We start from the raw sequence: 27627 nt of genomic DNA on the forward strand, positions 1-27627 counted from the left end.
CATACCTTCTCCCCCGTCACTCCGGGCCCATACCTTCTCCCCCGTCACTCCGGGCCCATACCTTCTCCCCCGTCACTCCGGGCCCATACCTTCTCCCCCGTCACTCCGGGCCCATACCTTCTCCCCCGTCACTCCGGGCCCATACCTTCTCCCCCGTCACTCCGGGCCCATACCTTCTCCCCCGTCACTCCGGGCCCATACCTTCTCCCCGTCACTCCGGGCCCATACCTTCTCCCCCGTCACTCCGGGCCCATTCCTTCTCCCCCGTCACTCCGGGCCCATACCTTCTCCCCGTCACTCCGGGCCCATACCTTCTCCCCCGTCACTCTGGGCCCATACCTTCTCCCCCGTCACTCCGGGCCCATACCTTCTCCCCCGTCACTCCGGGCCCATACCTTCTCCCCCGTCACTCCGGGCCCATTCCTTCTCCCCCGTCACTCCGGGCCCATACCTTCTCCCCCTTCACCCCAGGCCCATACCTTCTCCCCCGTCACTCCGGGCCCATACCTTCTCTCTCCCCCCCCCCCCCCTCTCTTCCCAGGCCCATATCTTCTCCCCCATCACCACTGGCCCATTCCTCTCCAAGGCCTATACCTTTCCCCCCACCCCCCTGTCTCCCCAGGCTCATACCTTCTCCCCCTTTTTCCCCAGGCCCATACCTTCTCTCCCCAGGCCTATACCTTCCCCCAGGCCCATAACGTCTCCCCTTTTTTCCCCAGGTCCATATCTTCTCCCCCTTTTTCCCCAGGCCCATACCTTCTCCCCCCTCCCCAGGCCCATACCTTCTCCCCTCCTCCCAAGGCCCATACGTTCTCCCCCTCCCCAGGCTCATACCTTCTCCCCTTTTTCCCCCAGGTCCATATCTTCTCCCCCTTTTTCCCCAAGCCCATACCTTCTCCCCCCTCCCCAGGCTCATACCTTCTCACCCTCATTTCTCCAGGCCCATACCTTTTCACCCTCCTCCCTAGGCCCCTTCTATCCCACCCCCTCCCCAGGCCCATACCTCCCCCAGGCCCTGCTCCATACATTCGTCCTGGGCCCAATGATTTCTGTTGGAGACCCTGCTTGTAGGTATTAGTGCGAGGAGGTAATAAGGCAGATTGGAGGGGGCGGTTAGGGGTATATTTGGTGACAAGGGCTGAGCTGTAAGGAGGGGCGTGTCATTGAGAGCTTTATAAGTTAGAGCTAGGATTTTATATGTAATTCTAGAAGATATGGGAGGCCAGGGTAGGGATTTGCATAGTGATGAACATAAAAACACTCACACGCACGTAATTAAAGTATAGACTCATCCCAAAGAGTGTGAGTGTTTACTTATTTTACAGTACTTGTTGTACGACGCAACATTAAAAGTTACATTGTATTTCAAACAACCATTTCGTTAACCATACTTCTTACCTGTAGGTGTGCGCCATATATAGGATCGCTGTCTATGTGCGGCACTACACGCAACATACATGTTTGCAAAAACATTTCCTGGGTTGCACCCACAATATATATCCATTTTGGGTTGAGCAAGGTAACGCCCACCACTTGCAGCATAGAGATGAGGTGCAGAGTGAGAAGAGCAGAGGGCCCAGGACAGGGCCTTGTGGGACCCCAACAGAAAGAGGGGGTGAAGAGGAGGAGACACCAGAGAAGGAAACCGTGGAGCAGTTAGATAGGAAGGATGTGAACCAGGATAAGGCTGCATCATGGAGGTCAACGGCGTGTAGAGTGTGCAGGATAAGAGGGCGCTCAACGGTGTCAAGGGCAGCAGAGAGGTTCATGGGAATTAGTAAGGAAAAGTGGCCTTTAAACTTAGCCGTGAGTAGGTCATTGGTCACTTTTGGTAGTGATGTCTCGGTGGAGTGTAGAGAATGGAAACCAGATTGCAAAGAGCCAGACAGGGAGTTAGAGGAGATAAAGGGAGTCAGGCGGTTGGATATAAGCCACTCAAGTAGCTTGGAGGCAATGGGGGGAAGAGCGATAGGGTGGTAGTTAGAGAAATCGACTGGGTCAAGAGAGGGCTTCTTTAGCATGGGCGTGATGAGTGCGTGTTTAAATGAAGATGGGAATGCGGCGGAGATTAGAGAGAGGTTAAAAAGGGACTTAGGGTGGGACAGTGGGCCAGAGAGGGTGCAGCGGAGATGTGAGGGAATTGGGTCAAGGGGGCAGGATGTAGGTTGAGAAGATGAGTGTGGAGACCTCAGGCACAGGGAAAATGGGGATGACTTAAACCTGGGACCCATTTCCCCCATGAAACACTGAGTTTACTAGGTACCAGTGCCTGCCCTCTCTTCCAGCCCAGGACTCTCCCGCTCGTGCCATCACCACGTTCTCCTATACTTGTAGGTGTAAGGTTCTGTGTTTGCTTCACCTTTTTATTTTAACCCATTGTTGCCTAACGTAGCCCCTTTTCTGTACGGCACCTTCCTATTAAACCTGTAGTTTAGTCGCTTGCCTGACTGATTGCAGTCCATGTGCTCTAATGGTTAGCTTAGAATATTTTATTTGTTATGAATAACCCTTTGTGTGCCAGTGGTACCTCTAGGAGCCCTGTGTCCTGAACCTTGGCAGAGGTCTCATTGACCCCTGAAATTACACACTGGTCTTTGAAGTTGGATTGACTCCCTGTGTGAGTCTGGGATTACCACGAAGGGTGGGAGGTTAGCCATGCAGAAGCCCTTGGGTGGCTTCCAACCTCATAGTCTGGTTGGTGGACATTCTACCTCTCTGTGATCTTATACTAGGATTGCTTATTTTGGGGAGCACGGTGCCTGGAGGTCATTAAAGGATACTGTTGTGGTTCATGGGACCAGGGCACTCACTATAACAGGCCGGGGTGTAGAGCTACGCCCCATTCTGTGACAGACCTTTTTCCTGGTTGACGAGCGAGTTTCCATGTGTGAATGGAGACCGGCAGCAGGCGTTTCCTTAACTTTGTATATTACCTTAATTAATTAAAATAATCCATTTAAAAGCAATTCCCAGGCAGACTGTAATAAAGCCCCAGATGTTGCCTGGTTTTATTTCTGTATGTGAAGTTATGGCTTAATCACATTGTGTTAAACACAGAAGCTGTGGCTCGAAGCATAGAAAGAGAAGAGGTATAATCAGTCCCACGATGTATGGGCTTATATTGTATTTGCAGAACCGACTCGCACAAATAAAGCGCCAGACACCACATTGTAATGTTGTATATTTATTCAACGGTTGTAGATCAGAAATAAAAGCTACAAATCAACCAGAGGGGATTTTTCTCAAGAGTTTTTTTGTTTTTCTTTAACAACTTTTTTTGATGATAATAGTTTTATTATGTTTCACATTTCCCGTTTTTCCATATATAATCTTCATGGAAGTTTCCGTGCAGACGGAAATACCTTTGCTGCCGGAGCTGACGCAGAATGCATTGCAAGGACCTCGAGAAGTGAAAGTATTCAGCAACATGGGGTGGGCAAGTCCAGTCCTCAAAGGCCACCAGCAGGTCAGGTATCAGGGATATCCCTGCTTCAGCATAAGTGGCTCAATCAGTGGCTCAGTCAAAGACTGAGCCACTGATTGAACCACCTGGGTTGAAGCTGAGTCAGTGATTGAGCCACCTGTGCTGAAGCAGGGATATCCTGTGTAGCTGAAGCGCAGGACAGGTTTTTCTTCTGGATATCCTAAAAACCTGACCTGTTGGTTGCCCTTGAGGAGTGGAGTTGGCCGCCCCTGACTTAGTGGATCATGTCCAGACGAAATCTTAATTTCTTCGATAAGTGCCATTTGTGACATGTTCACGTGAAAACGTTGCAATCTTTTACACATCCCACCCTGGCCTGACATCTTCTCACTGCTGCTAAATCTACGGTTCTACTTAATCCTGCTCCAGGCTCAGGAAACTGCAGAGAAAGAGTTTGTGTTCCTCCTCGCTGGTCTGAACATGAGCCTGGCCCTCTCTCCCTGGGACCTGCGCACCTTCACTCAGATTGCTGAGTACCACGGCTCAGCCAGAGAACGACTAATCAGAGTAACTTTCACCTTTAAGGTGACGAGGCCACAATGTTACCGGGGACTGCTGCAGCTGCTATACTGCTGTACATTCTGCCTCCCTGGATACTAATCTACAACTCCAATAGTTGGATATTTTACTCATGGGTGGGGGCTGGATCACTTGGGTTGGGGCTGGATATCTTGGGTGGGGGCTGGATCTCTTGGGTGGGGGCTGGATCACTTGGGTGGGGGCTGAATCTCTTGGGTGGAGGCTGAATCTCTTGGGTGGAGGCTGAATCTCTTGGGTGGGGGCTGAATCTCTTGGGAGGGGCTGAATCTCTTGGGTGGGACTGAATCTCTTGGGTGGGACTGAATCTCTTGGGTGGGGGCTGAATCTCTTGGGAGGGGCTGAATCTCTTGGGTGGGACTGAATCTCTTGGGTGGGGACTGAATCTCTTGGGTGGGACTGAATCTCTTGGGTGGGGACTGAATCTCTTGGGTGGGGACTGAATCTCTTGGGTGGTGGCTTAATCTCTTGGGTGGGGGTGGATCTCTTGGGTGGTGGCTGAATTTCTTGGGTGGGCACTGGATCTCTTGGGTGGGGACTGGATCTCTTGGGTGGGGACTGATTCTCTTGGGTGGGGCTGGATCTTCATTTGAAAGTGAATGAGCGCCACTCGCTGTGCAGGACACAGAGATCCTTACTAGCTGTCGGTGTGAATGGGATAACTGTCGCCAGGTGCAGGAAGCTTAGCAACGTAGCAATTCTTCCTGCTGGGCTGTATCATAATGCTGGCAGACCTGCAGGGCCTGGCCTCATCACACAAGCCTCTCCAGTATATGCCGTGGTCGCTGTTGAGGAGGGCAGAGCGGCAGCTGTCAAACCACCAGCCTCCTCCGTGCTCCTCCGCACAGTTCTTGCTCCACCTGTCGTTGTCCCTGTCTTTAGTGGAAAACTTCATGTTGTCATGTGTGCCTGTCTCATTCATGGTGGTGAGCGCATCCCCCGCGTCCCCAGAGTAGTCTCCCAACCTCAGAGCGTAGTCATTCTTCTCACTGTCCACCCCGAAGCTATAGTAATCGGCTTTTCGCTCTACCCCCTTAGCGTCAACTATATGGAACCGTACGGTGAAGGCGTTCTGCCTGGTTATGAGGTATATCAATTCGTTACCCAGCCAGTGATCCTGCATCAGATTACCAAAGCCGCTCTTATACAGGCTCCAGGTCGGGGAACCAAAGATCTGCCTTTCTCCATTGTTTCTCTGCAGGACAGTCCAGCCTCCACCTTCAGCATTGAGGTCGCAATATACCACCAGCGGAGGTGAGCCCTTGGGCTGGATCACGTAGAGACCGCTCTGGCTTCTCCCTCGGAGGAAGGCGGCCCTGCAGTCCTTTGCAAGCAGTTCTGGGAAATACATTTGGAAGCAGACAACATTGTTAGGAACAGCAGCTTCTGCAAAGTCAAATAAGCCATCCAAACATATCACGCAGGTTTCGGCGCGGAGAACAGATTCATGAAGGCAGCACAGCCAATAAACCTGAAGGAAAATCTGCCCCAAGGCTACGTGAAGGTGAAGGTGTGTCACAGGTACAACCGTGCACTTTCCAACACAAGGTTTTAGGTCTGATTGCTGCCTCAACTACCAATATTCTGTTTAAGCAAAATACTCAGACAAAAACACATCGTTACTAGCAATCTTCTGCCATAAGATTTAAAGTTACAGTAACGTGTCTCCCAGTCCCAGGTGTTATCTGAAGGCAAAGGACTGCTCGGTAAAGCCTGCCCTTTATCTCTCTGTGGCCCACACTCAGCGGGGTAGTGGAGGCAGTGAGTACATCTCAAGCAGCTGCAGTGAGGTAATACAGTAAATGTATCTGAGACTGCTTGGCACAAGGGAACTATTGGGGCAGGAAAAGACAATCACAAGGAGATTAGCTGTAGTTATTCTCTCTTAGATTGCCCACAACATAGACTATAGTAATACAGAATGAATGCGAGTATGTATGTTTACCTTTATTTATATAGAGCCCAGAATGTACTCAGTGTTTTACAAAAAAGACAGGACATTACAGGAAATTATAATACAAAGTGCAAACAAAATCAGACAATAGGAAAGGAAATGTTGGTAGGAGGGACTGTGGGGCAGTGGGCATTAGTCTGGGCTATTGAAATGCTTCATGTAAGAGGTGAGTTTTAAGGTTTGAGTTAAAGGTGGGGAGAGGTGCTTGGTGTATACTGAGGGTGAGGGAGTTCCACAGATAAGGTGCAGTGAGGGAAGGGAGTTTAAGGTGAGAGAGAACAGTAGAGGTGACAGGGGTGGAAAGGAGACAGTTCTGGGTAGAGCGCAGGAGATGAGCAGAGGCATAGTGAGAGATGAAAGCTGATATGCAGGGAGGAGCAGATGAGGGGAGAGCCATGATGGTAAAGAGGAGAACTTTGTGGGTGATCTGAAACTTGATGGGAAGCCAGGAGAGAGAATTAAGGAGGAGATGACTCTGGGTGCTGAGACTGTTTTGGGAGAAAGTGAAATGATTCTAGCAGCAGAATTTTGGATAGATTGCAGGGGAGAAAGTTATGAGGCAGGGAGGCCTGTTGGCAGGATTGAAGAACAAATGCACTAATTGGTCCTTAACCTGCCAGCATCGACATAACTACAGCAGGTTACACAGTAATAATACTGTTACTTACCAGGATGCACAGTAATAATACTGTTACTTACCAGGATGCACAGTAATAATACTGTTACTTACCAGGAGGCACAGTAATAATACTTTTACTTACCAGGATGCACATCGCCACGTGGAACATTCAGAAGCTCGGACAGCTGTCTTTCCTGTAGCATGTGTCTGTTCGCTATTTGACCAAACAACTCTTCACGGCTAATGGGTTTCAGTAGTTTAGAAGATACATGTGTTATGGTGACAAAAACGCACAAGCAAAGTGCCCAGCAAGGAATCATTCTAATAAAGGAAAGCAAGAGACATTTTGTATTAAAAAACAAAACTCACACAACAGACACATTTGTTCCAGTTCAGCGTTAAAGAGACAGAACGCTACTGTACTTAATCTAGTAGAATCTGAACAATGTTCTTATAACGATATATATAATGAGTCTTTTCTTCCCAACCCTTTAGTATTAGATCAAGTGATTATTGTTCAAACAATGCTTCTTCCTACATCGTTTCCCTGGACAAACTTGGACAATTAGATGCTCGTCTCAGTGTATCGTGAACCGTTAGATTTCTGTTGTTCCTTTCTGTGCAGCAAATGCATTAATAACATACACTAAGCGCTATGTACATTAATGGCGCTATATAAATAAAGACATACAATACAATACACTGTACACACAGAGAATGCCGCAGTATCCCCTTCAGGAAGCCCGTAGAGAATTGTGACAGGTAGCTAGTCCTACGACTTACGTCTCTCCTTATCCCGGGGGAGGGCAGGGCGGCTCTGTCCTTACACCTCACACAACAGCATTGACGTTTAATCCGGTGGGGCTGTAATATTTTATACGTGGATGGGATAGAGGAGGGGGCTGCCTGAGCTGTTTGCGCAGGGAGTTGCTGATGGGTTTTATGGCGGCTGGTACTGCTCCATGGAGATCCGGAATCCTGACTATCATCACATGCAAGACATGTCACCCCTCCACGTTCAGCAGATTGTACACGGCAAACGGAGATATTTGAATAGCAAGTTGATCACATAATAAAGATATCAGGAAACACATCATCCATTGTAAATACTGTCAAAGGGCAGAGACTCAAATCTTTGTGGCAAAAGTGGCCAACCTTTGCAATGTTTCCCGTCTGTGATTGGCGAGCAGCTACCTGAGGTTTCCTGAGACCTCACTTAATAACACCTGACATTTGATCCTTAAAGATAAGCTCATTTTATTTCACCATATTTTTAAACATAATCATTTTTAAAAGGTTATTAAATGTTATACCAATCATTACAAATTATATCAAATATAACACAGCTGTTAGTTTCTGTATATATATATATATTTATATATATATATATATATATATATATATATATATATATATACAGGCAGTCCTCGGTTATCCGACACAATGCGTTACTCAAAATGGCGTTGTAAAGCGAAACGTTGTAAAGCGAAACACGTTTTCCCATAGGAACACTGTTTAAATGAAAGGTTCCGTTCCTGAAGGCATTTTTAACACTAAAATACACCAAATATTTTATGCAGGCAATAAGATACAGTAGCGACATATCTTATTGCACTAAATACCGGCGGCATGCCGGGATCTGCCCCAGCTGCCGCCAGTAATGCACGCGCGCCGCCGCGTTCCCCCACTAACCCCCCCTCCTCCATCGCGCGCAATTTACACACCCTTCCGGACCCCTGTACCCCTTCTGCTCTGCCACTCTGCTTCCCCGAACCCCCGCTTACCTTAATTTCATCTCCAGGGGTGTCGGGGAAGCCTGGGGAAGCCGGGGAAGACGGGGAAGACGGGCACGCATGTGACTGTGACGTCACAGTGCGCCGCCACGCGCCGCGGCTACCCGCTTCCCAGCCACATACAGCCAGCGGCTTTTGCTCGAATAAGAGCTGCCGCTGCTGTATGCAGCACACACATAAATTATATAGTGTATATACTGTATTATATATATAATATAACATAATAAATAATATATTATATAGTATAATAGTATATAGTATAATATTATATATTATATATATACGCTCTTACGACGCTTTGCAATGTTGTTTATGTGAATGTGTATATATATACACACATACACAACGTTGCAAAGCGTCGTAAGAGCGTTGGATAAGCCATTTTGGCGTTGTAAAAATGAATATAGGTATGCATTGCATAGCGTTGGATAAGCCATTCGTTGTAAAGCGAAGTGTTGTAAAACGAGGACTGCCTGTATATATATATCCTAAGAGGATGAAAACCAGTTACCTAGAAGGGTTGAAGGTAACACAACTATTTTAAAAAGGCAATCCAAGCGGCACTTTAAAAAAAATATATATATATAAAATATATGCAGCATTTGATTACCTTTATTGAAACGAATTGCCTACCCTGCTGTTCTCCCGTGATCAATCTCCCTGCTTCCCAGGGTTCACTAAATGACTGCCTTTCAGCTTCAATCAATTCTTCAGTCAGTGTAACTTAGTAGCTACAATGTATTCTTACATTACATTCTTACATGACTGGTACAGTTTGCAACTCAAAATGCTGGGAATATTGGCAACAAATTATCACAAACAGGAAAGAGTTACAAAGATCTTGCACTGCTGGGGAGGTGGGATAAACCTGCTATAGAAATCAGAAGATGCTCAGTATATTAATACTGGCATTAAGGTTGAATAATAATTAAAATAAATGCAGTAAGTATTGTCAAATACTACAAAACTGATGTATTTTACGAAAATCACACACGTGGGATATTGCTTGAGAATCAGATTCACTAAACGGTGTTAAACTATAAGGCTCCTTACTTCCATCCAAATAAAAGTGCTTCAGCGTGACTTGTGCTGACGTCGCTTAGTGTCTGTGTATTCACCTGCAGATAAAAGCACACAGGGGCCCATCCACGTGATATGACATTGTGCTGTAAGTTTGACGTGGAACATTTTGCCACGTGTCCGTGTACACCCTCTGAAATGCCCATGTTCATTTGTATTGTGCAATAAAACGAGACTACAGATATAGGTCTTTCTTCTGCAATGTGCGACCGCGCCGATCCAGCTCTGTGGCGTGAAAAGCCGCATTGAGTTCTGTGCGACAGCGCAAGAACGGAGCTATCACACTTTATGGAATAATGGCCTATGGGTGCATGCATAATCTGGGGGATTGCACTAGTTCCTATGCAAACCAATAGGACATTGGTGGTTAACTCCAGTCCTCAAAAGCTGCCAACAGAGAAGGTTTTAAGGATATCCCTGCTTCAGCACAGGTGGCTCAATCAGTCCCTGCTTCAGCAAAGGTAGCTCAATCAGGCCCTGCTTCAGCACAGGTGGCTCAATCAGTCCCTGCTTCAGCACAGGTGGCGCAATCAGTGGCTCTTCGACTGAGCCACCTGTGCTGAAGCAGGGATACCCTTACAACCTGACCTGTTGGTGGCCCTTGAGGACTGGAGTTGGCCACCGCTGCACTAGGGGTTAAAGCTGCAGTTCAAGCTCCCGTTTTTTTCTTTACTTCAATAGTTTCATGTGGGCAATCTCTACTTACCTAAAGAACTGCATAGCTGCCGGTCAATTCGTTCTCCGTCTATTGATCGGCGAAGTTTGGCGACATCTTTAGATCTGGGGAATGTAAATGGTTGCTATAGGAACAAACATGCTTGTTAAAATAGAATACAAGAAAATTAGTATTTCAAAGTTGTTGTTTTATAAAACAGAAAATGCTAAAAGTGTTTTTTCTTACTACAGAAGTGATGTATTTAAAAAAAAAACCACAAATGCAGGATATTGCCTGAACTGCAGCTTTAAAATGGTAGAAAACCTGAATTGGAGAATTACATTTACCAATGTATAACTACATTCACCAACTGTAATTATAATAACTGTCATTTTTGGTGTAACATTATATTGTAATTAAATACTTATTTTCAGTTTCCACCCAGTTTTATTGGAAATGAAATAAATGTGACAATTGATAGGATTATGGGGTGCCCAGAAATTGGATCATCTTAGTAGAAGATCGCTGTAGAAAGCTTGGGAGACGCACAATGGTAACACAATGCCTGTAGTATTGAGAGATGTCAGTAGCCAAGGAGGGGATTTCCCTGCTCTGTAGGGTGACCGTGGGATGTGTGGTGACGCTAGCCTGGTAACCAGCTGGACAGCACCACTGCCACCTCACTGCCATGTCCTGACACCTGCTATCCCCACTTTATATTGCTGAGGAATCGTAGTGATAAAATCAGAATTAAAAGAGCTTGCGGAGCAAAAGATTATTAAAATAAAAAAACAATAAGAGGTTTTAACCCCTTCAGCATTGGGCGGTCACGCTTCCACCACTAACGGTGTTAAAATGCTGTTAGTGCCCCCCTGCAGGGCTGGTTAACTATTGTTCTTGCTATTTGTATGTAAAGCAATACAAATCAATTATTCTTTTCACAAAAAGGGGCAATCATGCAATATCCTAAATGTGTGTTATTAAAAAAAAAAAAAAAATCAGTTTTGTAGTATAACATAATACTTACAGTACTATATATATTTTTTAGTTCAACTCAATGGCATCTTTAATCCGTTTTAATATACTGAGCACCCTTTGATTTCTATAGCAGGTTTATCCCACCTCCCCAGCAGTGCAAGATCTTTGTAACACTTTCCTGTTTGTGATCATTTGTTGCCAATATTCCCAGCAATTTCAACTGCAAACTGTAAGAATAGATAATGTTACCTTAGTGATATAAGAATACATTGTAGCTGCTGAGTTACACTGACTGAAGGATTCATTGAAACGGGAAGGCAGCCATTTAGTGAACCCTGGGAAACAGGATCTTTGCTGATCAATCAGGAGAGAACGAACTGAGCGGCAGCTTAGGTAATTAGTTTTAAATAAAGATAATCAAAAGCTATATATATTAAAACAATAGTGACAAAAAATAGAAAAAACACTGCACACCAAATAGTGATAGTCAAATATAGAAACAATGAATAAATATACAATAAAGTGATTAAATGAATTATTAGTGAAAATAAAATATTGGAAGATACTTATATACAGTGACTGAGTATGAATAGTGATAAAAACGATGTAAATCACAAGTGTCTGGATAAAGATAACAGGAGTAAATTAAAAACAGGGCAAAATTTCATAGTGAAGTATGTAAAATATGTATTGGTATATTCATAATAATAATAATAATTGAATAATAATTTATATATTTTATTCATATTAATGATTAATAATTTATTGTGTGTAATTCATCCTTTTTTCAGTGGATTAACTCTTCCCTTCCCTTTCTAATTTTATCCTGTTTTTTTCCCTTCTTTTTTTCTATTGTATTTACGATATTATCCCATTCAGTCCTACTTTTTACCAATCCGTTCTATCTGATTTTCATGCATCCTCCAAGATTATTAAAGGCTGATATATCCAGTGATACTAATTATTTTTTGAAACCATGTATCTAGCTATGTTTTATTTCAGAGAAATATGCATTTTCATTAACTCATATCTATATTTTACATATAAGTTCATGTTATTTAGTTTTTTCCCTCGTTTTCCCTTTTTTAATTATCATTAAAATTGTCGGTAAAAGTTTAATATGAATTTTATTATTATTGTATAAATATATTACATGTTTATTGATGTTTGTTCTATTGAGATCATCTGCAGAATCACTGTTATGATTGGATAATATTCCTGCCTCTGCTGGCCCAATCACAAGACTCCGCGGTGAGAAAAGCGTAAATAAGAAACACAGTCTGAGGTTATTTTGAAACAGAATAACACGTGTATTTATTCAAGTCAAGTGCACAATGGAGACAGCTTCAAAACAAAAGCTCTCTAAATAATAACACGATATGCCATATATTTATACCCTAAAACCTAAAGCTCCACCCCTTTATGGGGGGGCTTGCACGTCACTAAACATTACCTCATTTTGTAATACATAACAATACTAAAGCTGATGTCATTTTGTAATACATAACAATATTGTATAACTGCCTGTCAGCTAAAAACCATTATGGGGTTAAATGTGATGTCAGTTCTGCCACTTGGCACACTGTGTGAGAAACAGTTTATCTTAGACTACTAACGAGGCTTTCTCATAACCTTTAGCCTGTTTACACTTTTAATTTGAAGCTGATTGGATGAGGAAGGGTCAATAAATTCAACAAAGAGCGAAAACATTCCATTCTCTGCTTCACACATTTGTTTATACAGAAATGAAACACAGAAATTAAGACTCACAGAGACAAGACAAGATGGCGGATTGAAATATTCACACAAAATGGCTTCATCCTAAATGCTGTTATGTTGTTATGCCAGACCCCCTAATGTCTCAACTTCGTCAGTGGCTTTATATATTGCCTTTGAACTTGAAATCACTACACCCTGAAGAAGTAGTTGCTTACTATGAAATGCGTAGGAATTGTGGCAATATTGTGCATGTTCTATGATTTTTGGACACACCAGGAATACACTGTTGTTGCACTCGGAGTGTGTAAGGCATTATAGGACGTTTTGTTCATCAAGCTGGTAGCAATATTAAGCGACGGAACCAGGCTGACGTCATTGTCAGCCGCCGAAACTCTGTCACGCGCGTCCAGCATTTTCCGACAATGTGTCGGGGCCACGCAGTGGCAAACACAACGCGGGAAGCCTAGTACACCAGGACCGAGGCTGCCAGCAGGAGTTTGTGTTTCCTGGACAGGAGATCCCGGATACTTCACCTGGCACAGCCGGCGGGATCGGAGGATCGATGTGGGAGATGCTGTTGTGGTAACATGTCCCTAACATGTCATGCTCTTTTATCTTTATCCTGACATACATGTAATACTCACCTGCTGATTGAATATATCAATACATTTTTTACATACTTCACTGAGATTTTGCGCTGTTTTTCTTTATATATTAAAACAAAACGAAAAAATATATATATTTTAACGTCTCTCTTTAAATGAATTGCAAATATTTTTGTCAGCAATATATTCCCTCGCTGTCAGTGGGGCAGCGAAACATGGCATATTCGGGTTCATGCACTAAAATAACATTGTCATTCGTTTTTTTCACAGGGCACCCTTATTAAAGTTAGGCTTGTATTATAGCAAGCGCGTGGGGGTGCGCGCATGATGTTGCGCGTGCATGTGGCACGCGCGTTGTGCATATAGGCCAAACAATGACGCGCGCGTCCAGGAGGTGTTGCCATGACGTCACATCGGTAGGCCTCACTGTGATTGGCTCACAATGTTACATGGCACTGCAGCCGCTGGAAAATACGCATTTCTTCGTACTTCCACCAAGCTGCCGCGCCAACGCTGTCTGCCGCACGCGTGCGTCGGTAGTGGATACACTGTCGTAGGAAGACAGGTATTTCTCATTGCCGTGCGCACGCACTTAGTATAATACAAGCCTTAGTCTGAAGCACCCTTGGGTGACATGGGACCCGGTTACCATGTTCCCCCTCTGTGTGATGTATTACCCTCGCTCACATTGTAAATCACGCATCTACAGTAGTACAGACTTTATTTCTTTTCTCTCACAGGGAAGTTTTAGGCCCAGTTGGGGGCTACAGTAGCATGTTATCAGAGATGTGTATGTTCAAGTATCTGATAAAGAAACACATCTTTGGTTTAAGGCTAAAACCTGCTTTACAAATATCTTGTTTACTACCCTTTTTGTTTCTTACAGTATTATTTATTTGTATAGCGTTATTTATTTATCCTTTCAGTTGCTTTTTACCTGTTCAGCTCACCTGAGTGATATGCGGGTTCTTTGCTGTTCAATGCTCAAAAGTGTAAGTGTCCCCTTTCATTAGAATAGATCTGTATAGAGAGGTATTGGTACCTCCTTATACCATCCCACGCAATACATATATGTAGGGCAGGGGTTGGGCCCCCAACAGGTCAGGTTTTCAGGATATCCCTGCTTCAGCACAGGGGGCTCAAACAGTGGCTGAGTCGAAGAACAAGGATAGCCTGAAACCCTGACCTGTTGGGGCCCCTTGTGGACTGGAGTTTCCCGCCCCTGGTGTAGGGATTTGACTCCCACGCAAGGTCGATCTAGTTCAAAGCTTTAACCATTTCCACTTACCCAGAAACGGTTTCTTAGGATGATGTTTAGATAGTAAAGGCGCTCTTAACCCCTTCACTGCCAGAGGGGCTCGTAAGCCCCGTGAAGGGGTTAACAGCAACAACTTTTTACCCTGGATTTCACAAGACAGGCAGAGAGCCCAAGGCGAGGGCTGTCTTACTGCAAGCGGGACCTGGCACAGTAAAACTCTGTAATGCAGTATTCACAGCTCAGCAATACATATTAACACAGCCCCAAGGCTCTAATTTGTGGAGGTCATTTGTGAATCCCGCCAGCTGGGATGAAGGGTCATTTTTATCACTATGCTGTTCTTTCTTTCAGAATGTGGCTTCATTGTATTCAGATTTGTTTTTAAACTGATTTCTTTTTTTTAAGCTGTTCCATCCTTCACTGACTCAAGTGTACACTTTGTAATAGAAACCCCGTCACTATATGGGAAAATTAGTATATAGGTGGGGAGGTCCCATTTATCACAAGACCCCTCGGTGAGATCGGTCCTGACGTATTTCATGTATATGTGGCCAAGATCTGCGCCGGATTTTCATCCATTTTGCAAACGTATTGCGCAAGGCCAGGATAAAGGCTTTAACCTCATCTCCCTCTTGTTGAGTGGTTGTGATGTGTTTCAAACATTGGACGAATCATAAGATGAAGTGTTAATTCACCGCGAGAAATTAATTCAATAGAAATTGCTGTGTTAGTCCAGCTGCGATAGTGCCGAGTGAATGAGCACCTCTCAATAATAATAATAATAGCATGTTCTTGTATAGCGCTGCTAGTTTTACGTAGCTCTTTACAGAGACAGTTTGCAGGCACAGGTCCCTGCCCCGTGGAGCTTACAATCTATGTTTTTGGTGCCTGAGGCACAGGGAGATAAAGTGACTTGCACAAAGTCACAAGGAGCCGACTCCGGGAATTGAACCAGGCTCTCCCCGCTTCACACTCAGTGCCTTTTTTATTTGGACAAACAATTGATATTTTTGGACAATCTTTCAAGAGTTCTCCTCTCTTCCCCAGGAAGTCGGTGGGCTGTGGGTGAGCCAGTATATTGTGGGGTAAATAGATGACGCTGCGCGCCACTCGGCGCCGCTACAGCGGCAGCTGAGAATGGCTGCAAACCGGAGCAAATAAAGAAAACAGAGATGTTGAAACCCAGGGCCTATAGGGGTTACATCAGGGCCAAAGGGCACGGCAACGTGCGGACGCAAGAATATTAACATGTTTTCCCCTCTCAGTGGACAGCTGCTCAAGGACCCTGGAAGTGTGGACCATGGGGTCATTCCTTCATTAATGGGGCGAACGAATGGGCGAAGGATCAGGAGGAGGTGAATTGGCGTTGGCCTGGGAGGAGAGGAAGGTGCTTGGTTGATCTGTAACCGGCTCTGGACAAGGCGCCAGCAGAATTTCAGGTGAAATTTCAGGCCAATTGCTGGCTGCTGGGCAAGGATCTCCCCCCCCCCCCCCCCCCAATTTAGCATGGAGCATGCTGGGCTGGCGGGCAGGCTAGTAGGATTTTAACAGCGGATGTTAAAATAAAGCTGTGACCTTTTCTTCCAACATTGTGTGGTCTCCATTATTTGGTTTAGCGTCACAAAGGTGGGGCGGCGCATAAAGCCTTTGTGTCGCGCTGCGTGATTACACTGACTCTGTGTCACTGTGTGTTATTACGCTGACTCTGTGTCACTGTGTGTTATTACACTGACTCTGTGTCACTGTGTGTTATTACACTGACTCTGTGTCACTGTGTGTTATTACGCTGACTCTGTGTCACTGTGTGTTATTACACTGACTCTGTGTCACTGTGCGTTATTACGCTGACTCTGTGTCACTGTGTGTTATTACGCTGACTCTGTGTCACTGTGTGTTATTACACTGACTCTGTGTCACTGTGTGTTATTACGCTGACTCTGTGTCGCGCTGTGTGATTACGCTGACTCTGTGTGTCACTGTGTGTTATTACGCTGACTCTGTGTCACTGTGTGTTATTACGCTGACTCTGTGTCGAGCTGTGTGATTACGCTGACTCTGTGTCATGCTGTGTGATTACGCTGACTCTGTGTCACTGTGTGATTACGCTGACTCTGTGTCGCGCTGTGTGATTACGCTGACTCTGTGTCGCGCTGTGTGATTACGCTGACTCTGTGTCGCGCTGTGTGATTACGCTGACTCTGTGTCACTGTGTGATTACGCTGACTCTGTGTCGCGCTGTGTGATTACGCTGACTCTGTGTCGCGCTGTGTGATTACGCTGACTCTGTGTCGCGCTGTGTGATTACGCTGACTCTGTGTCACTGTGTGATTACGCTGACTCTGTGTCGCGCTGTGTGATTACGCTGACTCTGTGTCGCGCTGTCTGATTATGCTGACTCTGTGTCGCGCTGTGTGATTACGCTGACTCTGTGTCACTCTGTGTGATTACGCTGACTCTGTGTCACTCTGTGTGATTACGCTGACTGTGTCGCGCTGTGTGATTACGCTGAGTCTGTGTCGGTCTGTGTGATTACGCTGACTCTGTGTTGCGCTGTGTGATTACGCTGACTCTGTGTCGCACTGTGTGATTACGCTGACTCTGTGTCGCGCTGTGTGATTACGCTGACTCTGTGTCACTCTGTGTGATTACGCTGACTCTGTGTCACTCTGTGTGATTGCGCTGACTCTGTCGCTCTGTGTGATTACGCTGACTCTGTCATTCTGTGTGATTACGCTGACTCTGTGTCGCTCTGTTATTACGCTGACTCTGTGTCGCTCTGTGTGATTACGCTGACTCTGTGTCACTCTGTGTGATTACGCTGACTCTGTGTCACTGTGTGATTACGCTGACTCTGTGTCACTGTGTGATTACGCTGACTCTGTGTCGCTCTGTGTGATTACGCTGACTCTGTGTTACTGTGTGATTACGCTGACTCTGTGTCGCTCTGTGTGATTACGCTGACTCTGTGTCACTCTGTGTGATTACGCTGACTCTGTGTCGCGCTGTGTGATTACGCTGACTCTGTGTCGCGCTGTGTGATTACGCTGACTCTGTGTCGCTCTGTGTGATTACGCTGACTCTGTGTCGCTCTGTGTTATTACGCTTACTCTGTCGCTCTGTGTGATTACGCTGACTCTGTGTCGCTCTGTGTGATTACGCTGACTCTGTGTCGCGCTGTGTGATTACGCTGACTCTGTGTCGTGCTGTGTGATTACGCTGACTCTGTGTCGCTCTGTGTGATTACACTGACTGTCGCTCTGTGTGATTACGCTGACTCTGTGTCGCTCTGTGTGATTATGCTGACTCTGTGTCACTCTGTGTGATTACGCTGACTCTGTCACTCTGTGTGATTACGCTGACTCTGTGTCACTGTGTGATTACGCTGACTCTGTGTCGCTCTGTTATTACGCTGACTCTGTGTCGAGCTGTGTGATTACGCTGACTTTGTGTCGCACTGTGTGATTACGCTGACTCTGTGTCACTCTGTGTGATTACGCTGACTCTGTGTCACTCTGTGTGATTACGCTGACTGTGTGTCACTCTGTGTGATTACGCTGACTCTGTGTCACTCTGTGTGATTACGCTGACTCTGTGTCACTGTGTGATTACGCTGACTCTGTGTGATTACGCTGACTCTGTGTTGCTCTGTGTGATTACGCTGACTCTGTGTCGCTCTGTGTGATTACGCTGACTCTGTGTCGCTCTGTGTGATTACGCTGACTGTGTGTCACTCTGTGTGATTACGCTGACTCTGTGTCACTCTGTGTGATTACGCTGACTCTGTGTCACTCTGTGTGATTACGCTGACTCTGTGCCGCTCTGTGACAATGGTGCTTTGCATCTATTCTGCTTTCTTTACCTTTATCCGGGCTAGCTAGTTAATTGACAAAAAGTTATATGGACGAAGGGGAAAAACAGCTGGACACATTTTATAAGGAGATGTTTTTATTTCCCCCGTTCTTTATGTCACTTTTATGTATTTATGTAAGGCGGTAATCTTGCCCGTTTCAGAAACCTGCATCAAGTGCATGAAACATTTCTTGCATGTCACGAGAATGCAGATTAAATATCAGACTAAATGACACCACAATACTTTGGAAGTAATCTGCTTGATGCACAGAACCAAAGTTGTCATTATAATAAATTCACTTTGCTATCTTTCCTGGCCTGAATTTCTCAGGCACTCTCTCTCTCTCTTGGGGTCTGCATCCATCACCAGAATAGCATGCTGTCTTGGCTCTTTTCCCTGAAAAATGTAATATTCTACTTCATACATAATTGAGCAGAATAAGTAGAAAAGCATTTACAGGGGCAGATAACAAGTGTTGGAGATTAAATCTGCAAAAAAAAAAAAATCAGAGGTAATACCGGACACATATGTGTCCGGTATTACCATTTTTGCGGTGGCGGAGGGCAGCACAAGCACGAGGGCGGCGCGAGGGCAGGCAGTGCAGAGAGTAGTACTGAGACTGGGGGCGAGCAGGAGCATTCGTGTGTGTGTGTGTCTGTGTGCAGCTCGTCCCTGATTGGAGGAGCGGAGAGCCAATCAGAGGACAGCGGGGCGGAGCCCACACCCAGCGGCCCACAGACGTCTGTGTCCTTCCGGGCAATAAGGTAAAGACACAGATTGGGGAATTGGGGGGCCAGGGTGAGATGGTGACAGGATGGGGGGGGGGGGCCAGGGTAAGATGGTGAAAGAATTGTAGGGCAGGTTGAGATGATGATGATGATGATGATGGGGGGGATGAGATGATTATTGGGGGGGGATATGATGGTGATGGAGGCCAGCCTGGGGAGATGAGATCATGATGATGGGGGATATTTTAAATGTATTGGGGAGGTTGGGGTATATTTTAAATGTATTGGGGAGGTGGGGTATATTTTAAATGTATTGGGGAGGTGGGGGTATATTTTAAATGTATTGGGGAGGTGGGGGTATAATTTAAATGTATTGGGGAGGTGGGGGTATATTTTATATGTATTGGGGAGGTGGGGATTTTTTTAAATGTATTTGGGGGAAGTGAGGGTATTTTTAAAATATATTTGGGGAGAGGTGGGGGTATTTTTTAAATGTATTTGGGGTGCGTGGGGGTATTTTTTATATGCATTTGTAGGGTTTGGGGGTATTTTTTTATATGTGTGCGGGGGGGCGTGGGTGCCCAGTATTTTTGGACAAGCCACCTGGCAACCCTATCTGTGCAGGCAAGCTGGGCCCTCCCCTTTTTTGGCTGCCGCCGCCCCCCTCCCTTCCCTCAGCACCGCCCATCTGTCCCTCCCTTCCCTCCTGCAGGACTCCCTAACCAGGCCTCCGCAGGCCTGCTGGTCTCTGCTGCCTTGTACCGGCCATGCTGCTCCAGCAGGCCCATCCAAGGGCCTCAGGTAAGCCGACATGCCCCAGGCCCCCCTTATACCACCCTCCCAGGCACCTTACCCACCCCAAGGGGGAGGGGCTTATTTTTATGTGGTTGTTTGGGGGATGGGGGGCTGTGTGTGTGTGTGTGTGTGTGTGTGTGTGTGTGTGTGTGTGTGTGTGTGTGTGTGTGTATTGGGGAGGAAGGTTATTGAGTGGGGGGAGGGGATAAAAATACATGGGGATGGGAGAGGTGGTTGTTAATAGAGAGGGGGGGGGAAGGAAAGGGTGACGGGGGAGTGTAAGAGGGGGGTGAGAGTGAGGTGTGTGGGAAGGGGGGTGGAAGAGAAAACGGGGGGTGGGGGGTTCTCGCACGGCCGCAGACACGTGGGTGTGGAGCCCCGGTAGAAGAACGTTAGTCCTGGACCCCGGGAAAGCTGTCTGTGGCCCTGACTCTGATAACGACACTGAGTTTGTAGCAGAGGGACCTCGTGCAAATGGGATTGGAGATGCAACCATGTATGAGCTCCAAGAGCATAGATGGTAGATGCCAAGCAGGGCAAAATCAGTATTGAATGGTTAAGTGGAGTTGACACCGGGGCATATATATAACGGGTACAGACTGTAATGATGGAGCAAAAAGCTAATAACGGGTATAGCAAGAGAGGGCTACAATAAAGGGGAACACGAGGTACTCACTCAGTCCCTAGCCCTGGCGATTCTGCCCGGTGTGGAGTCCACGCGAATCACAAGGAATCACCGCTCTGCTCTCCTCCTTCCAGCTCCAGTCCTGTGTAGAGACGTCTCCCTCTGTGTCTGCGACTGCTTCCGCTTCCGGTGGTGAACGCTGATCCTCACATGTGACAGCAGAGAAGGGGAAGGATCCGCGGTCCATCCGCTCCAGGAAAAAAGGTAAGAACTCACCAGCAAAAGAGGTTAAAAACTAATTTATTGGGCTACATAAAAACAAAAAAAAACAAACAGCACAAACTCTCCCACGCGTTTCACGCCTACTATGGCGCTTTTTCGTGCAAATCCTGGTATCAGCTCCTTGTGACTTTGGGCAGTCACTTTATCTCCCTGTGCCTCAGCACCAAAAATCATAGATTGTAAGCTCACCTGGGCAGGGACTGTGTCTGTAACATTCCTATGTGCTGCGCACCGCGCGCTGTGAGTCCCATTCGGAGAAAGTGCTATAAGAAATAAAGTTATTATTATTTTTGATTCCAAGTTATTAAATGTTATAGTTTTAACATCTGCTTCATAGTTCACGGTTGCTACTATACATGTATAATTTTAGGGGATGGAAGATGTGGTGGATCTTCTCCCAATAATGTCACTTATAATGTGTCCGTGTGAGCAGGACGAAGCCGTTGCAGAATATGAACGCTACATTTTGTTACATCAACAAAAAAAACAGAAAATCCTTTTGGGCAACATCCCCCATTGTATAACGAGAGCGGCGAAGGAAATGCCGACGGTATACAAGTGAAAACGTCTCGTTGGTCTTTCCCCCAAGGGAAAATACAAGCAATCTCAGTGACGGTGCTCACTGCATAATCCCCTTCCTAATAAAGCTAATCACAGGGACCGCAGAACAAAGAGGCAGCTTTCCCACAGGACAACGGCTCGGTTATACCAGAAGCCACCGAGCGGCAGCGAGATCCAGGGAAACGCTCATAGAACTAGACTGGCCATCACTTGAGTCTAGGCGCAAAGTTTATCTTTCCTGTCTTGCCTTCAAATTATTTATGGGCAACCTACCCAGATATCTGAACAAGCTCCTCACCCCTACCCCATGCAGCACTTATCATCTGAGATCAGACGCCAAAAGACTGTTCATGGTCCCAAGGTTCAACAAAGTATCCGGCCGCTCCTCCTTCTCTTACCGGGCACCCCAAAACTGGAACAACCTACCGGAGATTCTCACAGCCGCCACCAGTCTAAGTTCTTTCAAATCTAAGGCTGTCTCACATTTTTATCTGGTCTGTAACTGTTACATACGCCTATAATATATATTATCTGTAACTGTTACATACGCCTATAATATATATTATCTGTAACTGTTACATACGCCTATAATATATATTATCTCTAACTGTGCATGCAATGTCTTGTATATAATGTATAACTCTGCTCACTTATGTAGCTTTATTTGTAACCATGTATCTGTCATTATAACTCTATGCCCAGGACATACTTGAAAACGAGAGGTAACTCTCACTGTATTACTTCCTGGTCAAACATTTTATAAATAAATAAATACATTTATAGATAAATCCATAATGGCAGCATGCTTCCAAAAACGGTTTTACATTCAAATTTTTTTCAAATTGAAAACTGCTGGAGAATGTGACAGTAAGTTATATGATGAGCAAGAAATCGGGGGGGGGGGGGGGAAAGGCCGTTTCAACTGTGGCTTTAAAATACATCAACAATAAATAGGAATTTAAAATAACAAATGTTATTGTTTTCCCCTTTATGTAATGTAGCTCCCTCTGTTAGTGTAAGGGGTTAATGGCCTTAAAGGGTTACCTGTGTGGGGTCACTCAGGTTACTCCCCTACCCATCATGTGATGCAGGATGGCTATACAGAAAGGATAACCCCTCCCCTGTATTCCTTGTGACCAGTGATGTCACTATATGGAAATGGAAGGGTATATATAGATCCTCTCCATGTTCTAGAAACAGGTTCCTCAGAGTTTATTATGACGCCTCACTGTGAGTCCTTTATATGTGTTTAAGTGTATACTTATGCCTTTTAAGGATGTCCTGTGACCATTATTGTTAAGGAACGTGTATATACAGTAGTTAGAGGCCCTAGTAATGGCCCAAGATTGTTCTCATTTTGGGGAGAGGAGTCAGCACTGCTTGATAGAAGTTCCAGAGCATAAATCGGATCGGTCCCACCGGAAGGTCCTAAGTAAATTCCCGATCCAATATGCATGGACGAGGTAGGAAGTACACAGAGTCAGGGCGGCCAACAGGAGGGTTAGCCGGGGCTGGTGTCCCGGGTCCGCTGGCTGGGGGGGGCCCGAACGGAGCTGCTGCTGCAAATTTCCCCGTTCTCTGGCCAGGCCCTGCTGCCGGTCGCCGCCGGACCCCAACTCTCTGCTGCCTGCAGGACCTTTCCTCTCTCTGTCCCATGTCGCCGAGTTTCCACTGCTGGCGCGCACTGGGGCTCTGACGTCAGCGCGCCAGTAGTAAGCTTGACCCAGCTTCCGGCGTGCTGCCCTCTGACTTTAGAGCCCCATCATGCGCATTTGGGGAAGCTTTTTTGTACATATCTTGGGGGGGGGGGGAATTGTGTGAGGGGGGAGGGAATGAGTGAGCGTGGGGTAATTGACGGAGGTAGAGGAGAGAGGGGGTGAGTGAGGAAAAGTGGGAGTAAAAGTGAGACAGGGGAGAGAAATACATGTGAGGCGGGGAGGGGGGGAGAGTTAGTGAGACGGAAGGGAGAAAAATACATGGGAAAGAGGGGGCTCGTGGTGTGAAATGGGGGGGGGCATCTCGCAATATCGCCGACGGGGGGGGGCCTGCTTAAAATGTTTGTACTGGACCCCACGATTTCTGTTGGCAGCCCTGCACAGAGTGACGGGATACTGATACCCCAGAACAGGGTATCCCCAGCAGGAGCCCACCTGAGATGGGGCGTTATTGACGCTATGCAGGAGATTGCCAATCTAACCATTACTAAGGGAAACATGATAAGTACCTCCCCAGCGTGGGAGTGAGAGCTGCCAGGGGGAGAAGCGCAGAGTAACCATATTGTTTGTAAACACAATGATTGGTAACTTTCTCAGGACGAACTCCTTCTCTCCCAGCAGTGGTAGATGAAAATTAATATGGTGGAAGGGAATATTAAAATATATGTATATCTCAGTACTCACACGGCCCAGTGTGAGCAGTTGCAGGGGTTTTGTTACTTTAGGGTTAATATTAACCCATCCACATCTGATGGTCAGCGCAGTGGGGGCTGTCCTCAGGCTTCAGGTTAGCAAAGGTCTCCCCAGACGTCAGGTAGGCTCTCCCCCCCGGTGTTATGATGTATGGGGTTTGGAGGAGGGGAAAATGAGTAAGGCACGATTCAGTTGTATAAATTCAAAAGATCCGGCTACGGAAGCCTCAGTGGGTCAATTTCAGCAGATGAATAGAGCAACGCGTTTCGCCGACGGATCGGCTTCCTTGATCATCATTTGAGCCTGAGGAAGCCGAAACGCGTTGCTCTATTCATCTGCTGAAATTGACCCACTGAGGCTTCTGTAGCCGGATCACTGAGCAGCCTTTGCAGCCCAGCAGGACAGTTTTTTCTTCCTGCATCCCGGACGCGGGACTGGCGCAAATAGCTGCCTAACACCTGATCCTGGACTGCGTGAGGAGGCCAGGGGTCCACCCTATATGTATGTGAGTCCCGTTGTTGTTTTATTAATAAATGTATTCTTTTGAATTTATACAACTGAATCGTGCCTCACTCGTTTTCCCCTCCTCCAAACCCCCTACATCATAACACCGGGGGGGAGAGCCTACCTGACGTCTGGGGAGACCTTTGCTAACCTGAAGCCTGAGGACAGCCCCCACTGCGCTGACCATCAGATGTGGATGGGTTAATATTAACCCTAAAGTAACCAAACCCCTGCAACTGCTCACACTGGGCCGTGTGAGTACTGAGATATACATATATTTTAATATTCCCTTCCACCATATTAATTTTCATCTACCACTGCTGGGAGAGAAGGAGTTCGTCCTGAGAAAGTTACCAATCATTGTGTTTACTTACACATGGCCGTGTAAGTATTTTAGCATATTAAACCTATCCCCAACCTTACCTAACCATTTGAGACTACTATCAACATTTTATTGTCATTTTATATGCCTCTTCAATCCCACGCTCCCCCATTGCCTGTTTGTTTTTATGTCTCTTTAAGGGCTCTGGATTAACCCTTTTTCTGGGGTTGAAGCAGAAGGGGTTCTGTTGCTGGCTCAGAGCATCTGCTAGAGAGCCATAGTTGATTTGACCGCTTCATTGTAAGCCCACTTTTGTTTGTAACTCGAGGTAAGCGCCTGGTTCTCTTTATACCATAACCATATTGTTTGCCACCAGTGAATGTCTGAAGTACGTTTTGTATGGAGAGCATTATCAACGACTGTGAATAAAGCGCTTGTTTGTACTATTAAAGTTCCTGACGCCCATCATTATTCTATCTGCATATCCACGCACATCCGGCACCGTCCCAGCACCCTGCGCAGGAGAGACTGAGCCCAGCCTGCACCCACCCAGCACCCTGCACAGAAGAGACTGAGCCCAGCCTGCACCCACCCAGCACCCTGCACAGGAGAGACTGAGCCCAGCCTGCACCCACCCAGCACCCTGCACAGGAGAGACTGAGCACAGCCTGCACCCACACAGCACCCTGCGCAGGAGAGACTGAGCCCAGCCTGCACCCACCCAGCACCCTGCGCAGGAGAGACTGAGCCCAGCCTGCACCCACACAGCACCCTGCACAGAAGAGACTGAGCCCAGCCTGCACCCACCCAGCACCCTGCACAGGAGAGACTGAGCCCAGCCTGCACCCACCCAGCACCCTGCACAGGAGAGACTGAGCCAGCCTGCACCCACCCAGCACCCTGCACAGGAGAGACTGAGCCCAGCCTGCACCCAGCACCCTGCACAGAAGAGACTGAGCCCAGCCTGCACCCACCCAGCACCCTGCACAGGAGAGACTGAGCCCAGCCTGCACCCACCCAGCACCCTGCACAGGTATGAGAGACTAAGCACAGCCATGTGTATATATATCCAACACAATGTAAATTCCTTTAGAGTCCGGCAAGATGGGTTATAATAATTTACGACTAAAATCCATGGCAAGAAGGTTAAATATTTCAACTCCTAAACTGAGTACTGAGGAGGCTGCGTATCCTAGATTCAGGAATCATATCAAGAGGAACGTGCCAGGGTTTCAACTGCTGCATTACCAGGGAAACGCCACGTCTTTTTCTGCAATGTTATTTAAACCTAGACACCTGTGGGCATGGACCCTCCATCACTTTTATCACGCTAGCCACAGGATATCAATAGCCTGTTAAACTGTTGTCTCTTTCACGGTTTGTTTTGAAGGATTACAGAGCAGACATTTGTGAGCCATTAGTGTGTGATGGAATAAAGAACCACAGAAATACACTTCTAGGTACCGCTCCACTGTTTTTAACACACTGATGAACAGCACGGAGTATACCGCGGCTGATCGCAGCGGGGCGCGCTTGTCGCGTGGGATTAACGCGGGATTGTAAAATTACACTAGAGGATAGTGGATGCAGGAACCAGGGCCTCTGGCCAGAAGCCAAGCACCCCATGAGGGTCTGGTTTCAGAAAGTGATCTAGTCAAGATGCGTGTTGGGAATCGGGGGTGAAACAGTTATATCTTTGATATAACCAAGAGGTTTAGTCCTAGGAGTAACACCCAAGCAAATATAACGTGTAATCTGTTTATTCATTCTATTATTTTTATTATCGTAACTGAAGTTATTTAACAGTCTACTTTTAAGGTTAATAGACATGAGAGAAGAAAGAGGAAAAACTATTAACGCCTGTTTTTAACACCAGAACTAATGCTTTTGTATACTTTTTTTACTTGCAGAAGAACTGACACTCTGTTATAAAATGTTTACAGTGTCAAGTAAAACAAGAGATAGGTATGTTATCCAAGCTGAGACTCAAGGTCAGTGTGGATGTTTGGGTCAGATCAGACACTGAATTCAAAATAACCATTTAGTGGCTGGTGGAATTAAATCAATGAGAAGTTGTTGAGACAAAACTGTTACATTTTATTTTATGATAGATTCCATTATATGCTACTTGTAGTAACACTGTAAATATACGCTTATATGTTACAAACATTTTTCATTCACAAAATGAATTGCTAAATAATGTGTTTTGCTAGAATTGCTAAAGTAGGCAAAAGTTGAACATTCCATTCCGCGCCATGCGAGCGGTAACCGGATATGTCACAGCGTATATGGTGATAATTGCAGACACTAGGTTGTTGTGCGATTGTGAGAGACACTGATAAGGGAGTATAAGTCTCCACAGAATAATGAAAGAAGAGTTAAAAAAAAAATATGTTTTCGCACAATTATTGTGAAGGGCCATAGCTGACCATGTCCTGTTCATGCAGACAGGATCAAGTTAAGGAAAGACCAAATATAGAAATAATTATTACTGTAGGTCATCTGTCATGCCCAGATTCGTTTTGCCTATAAATATAAGCTGTTTTGATTATCCGATGTGGTTTTTCTCCTGCGTGAGACGAATCACCAAGGATCCTGCTGTCAATAAAACCATCTTTGCTTCAAAACAGTGCTGAACACATTACACATGATTACTCCTTTGACATTGGCCCCCAGCCAGTAGCTCTCAGGAAGGTGTAGATTGTGGCTCTTGAGAGCTGCTGCTTTATTAATACACAACACACATTGCTAATAATCTCCCCACCGCATCCCAAGTAAAACAGGAGGATTCATCCTAAAGGAAAATAACCTGTGCGCTTCGCGCACCATGTTACTGAAACTGTGGCCTACGCGTTTCGGCTCTCACGAAT

At 46.1% G+C, this 27627-nt stretch overlaps 1 protein-coding gene and 1 long non-coding RNA gene across 3 annotated transcripts; one reads left to right on the top strand and one right to left on the bottom strand.

The window, feature by feature from the left end:
- Positions 1 to 3168: 3168 nt before the first annotated feature.
- Positions 3169 to 20934, bottom strand: LOC142499843 (fibrinogen-like protein 1-like protein). 2 transcript variants are annotated; one of them, XM_075609776.1, is made up of 3 exons: positions 20732 to 20934; positions 6737 to 6915; positions 3169 to 5359 (listed from the first exon to the last, which is right to left on the bottom strand). In XM_075609776.1, the coding sequence occupies exons 2-3, from the start codon at positions 6912 to 6914 to the stop codon at positions 4659 to 4661; spliced, it is 879 nt and encodes a 292-aa protein (XP_075465891.1). In that variant the 5' UTR covers position 6915; positions 20732 to 20934; the 3' UTR covers positions 3169 to 4658. The 2 variants fall into 2 exon arrangements, with proteins under 2 accessions (XP_075465891.1, XP_075465890.1); XM_075609775.1 differs by lacking the exon at positions 20732 to 20934 and adding an exon at positions 7378 to 7531.
- LOC142499845 (uncharacterized) lies at positions 19972 to 27627 on the top strand. The gene is made up of 4 exons (XR_012802761.1): positions 19972 to 20061; positions 20815 to 20944; positions 24958 to 25085; positions 25268 to 27627. It is a non-coding gene; the product is annotated as an uncharacterized LOC142499845 (long non-coding RNA).

The sequence above is a fragment of the Ascaphus truei genome, chromosome 7 (genome assembly GCF_040206685.1).
Source record: "Ascaphus truei isolate aAscTru1 chromosome 7, aAscTru1.hap1, whole genome shotgun sequence".
NCBI classification, from domain to species: Eukaryota; Metazoa; Chordata; class Amphibia; order Anura; family Ascaphidae; genus Ascaphus; species Ascaphus truei.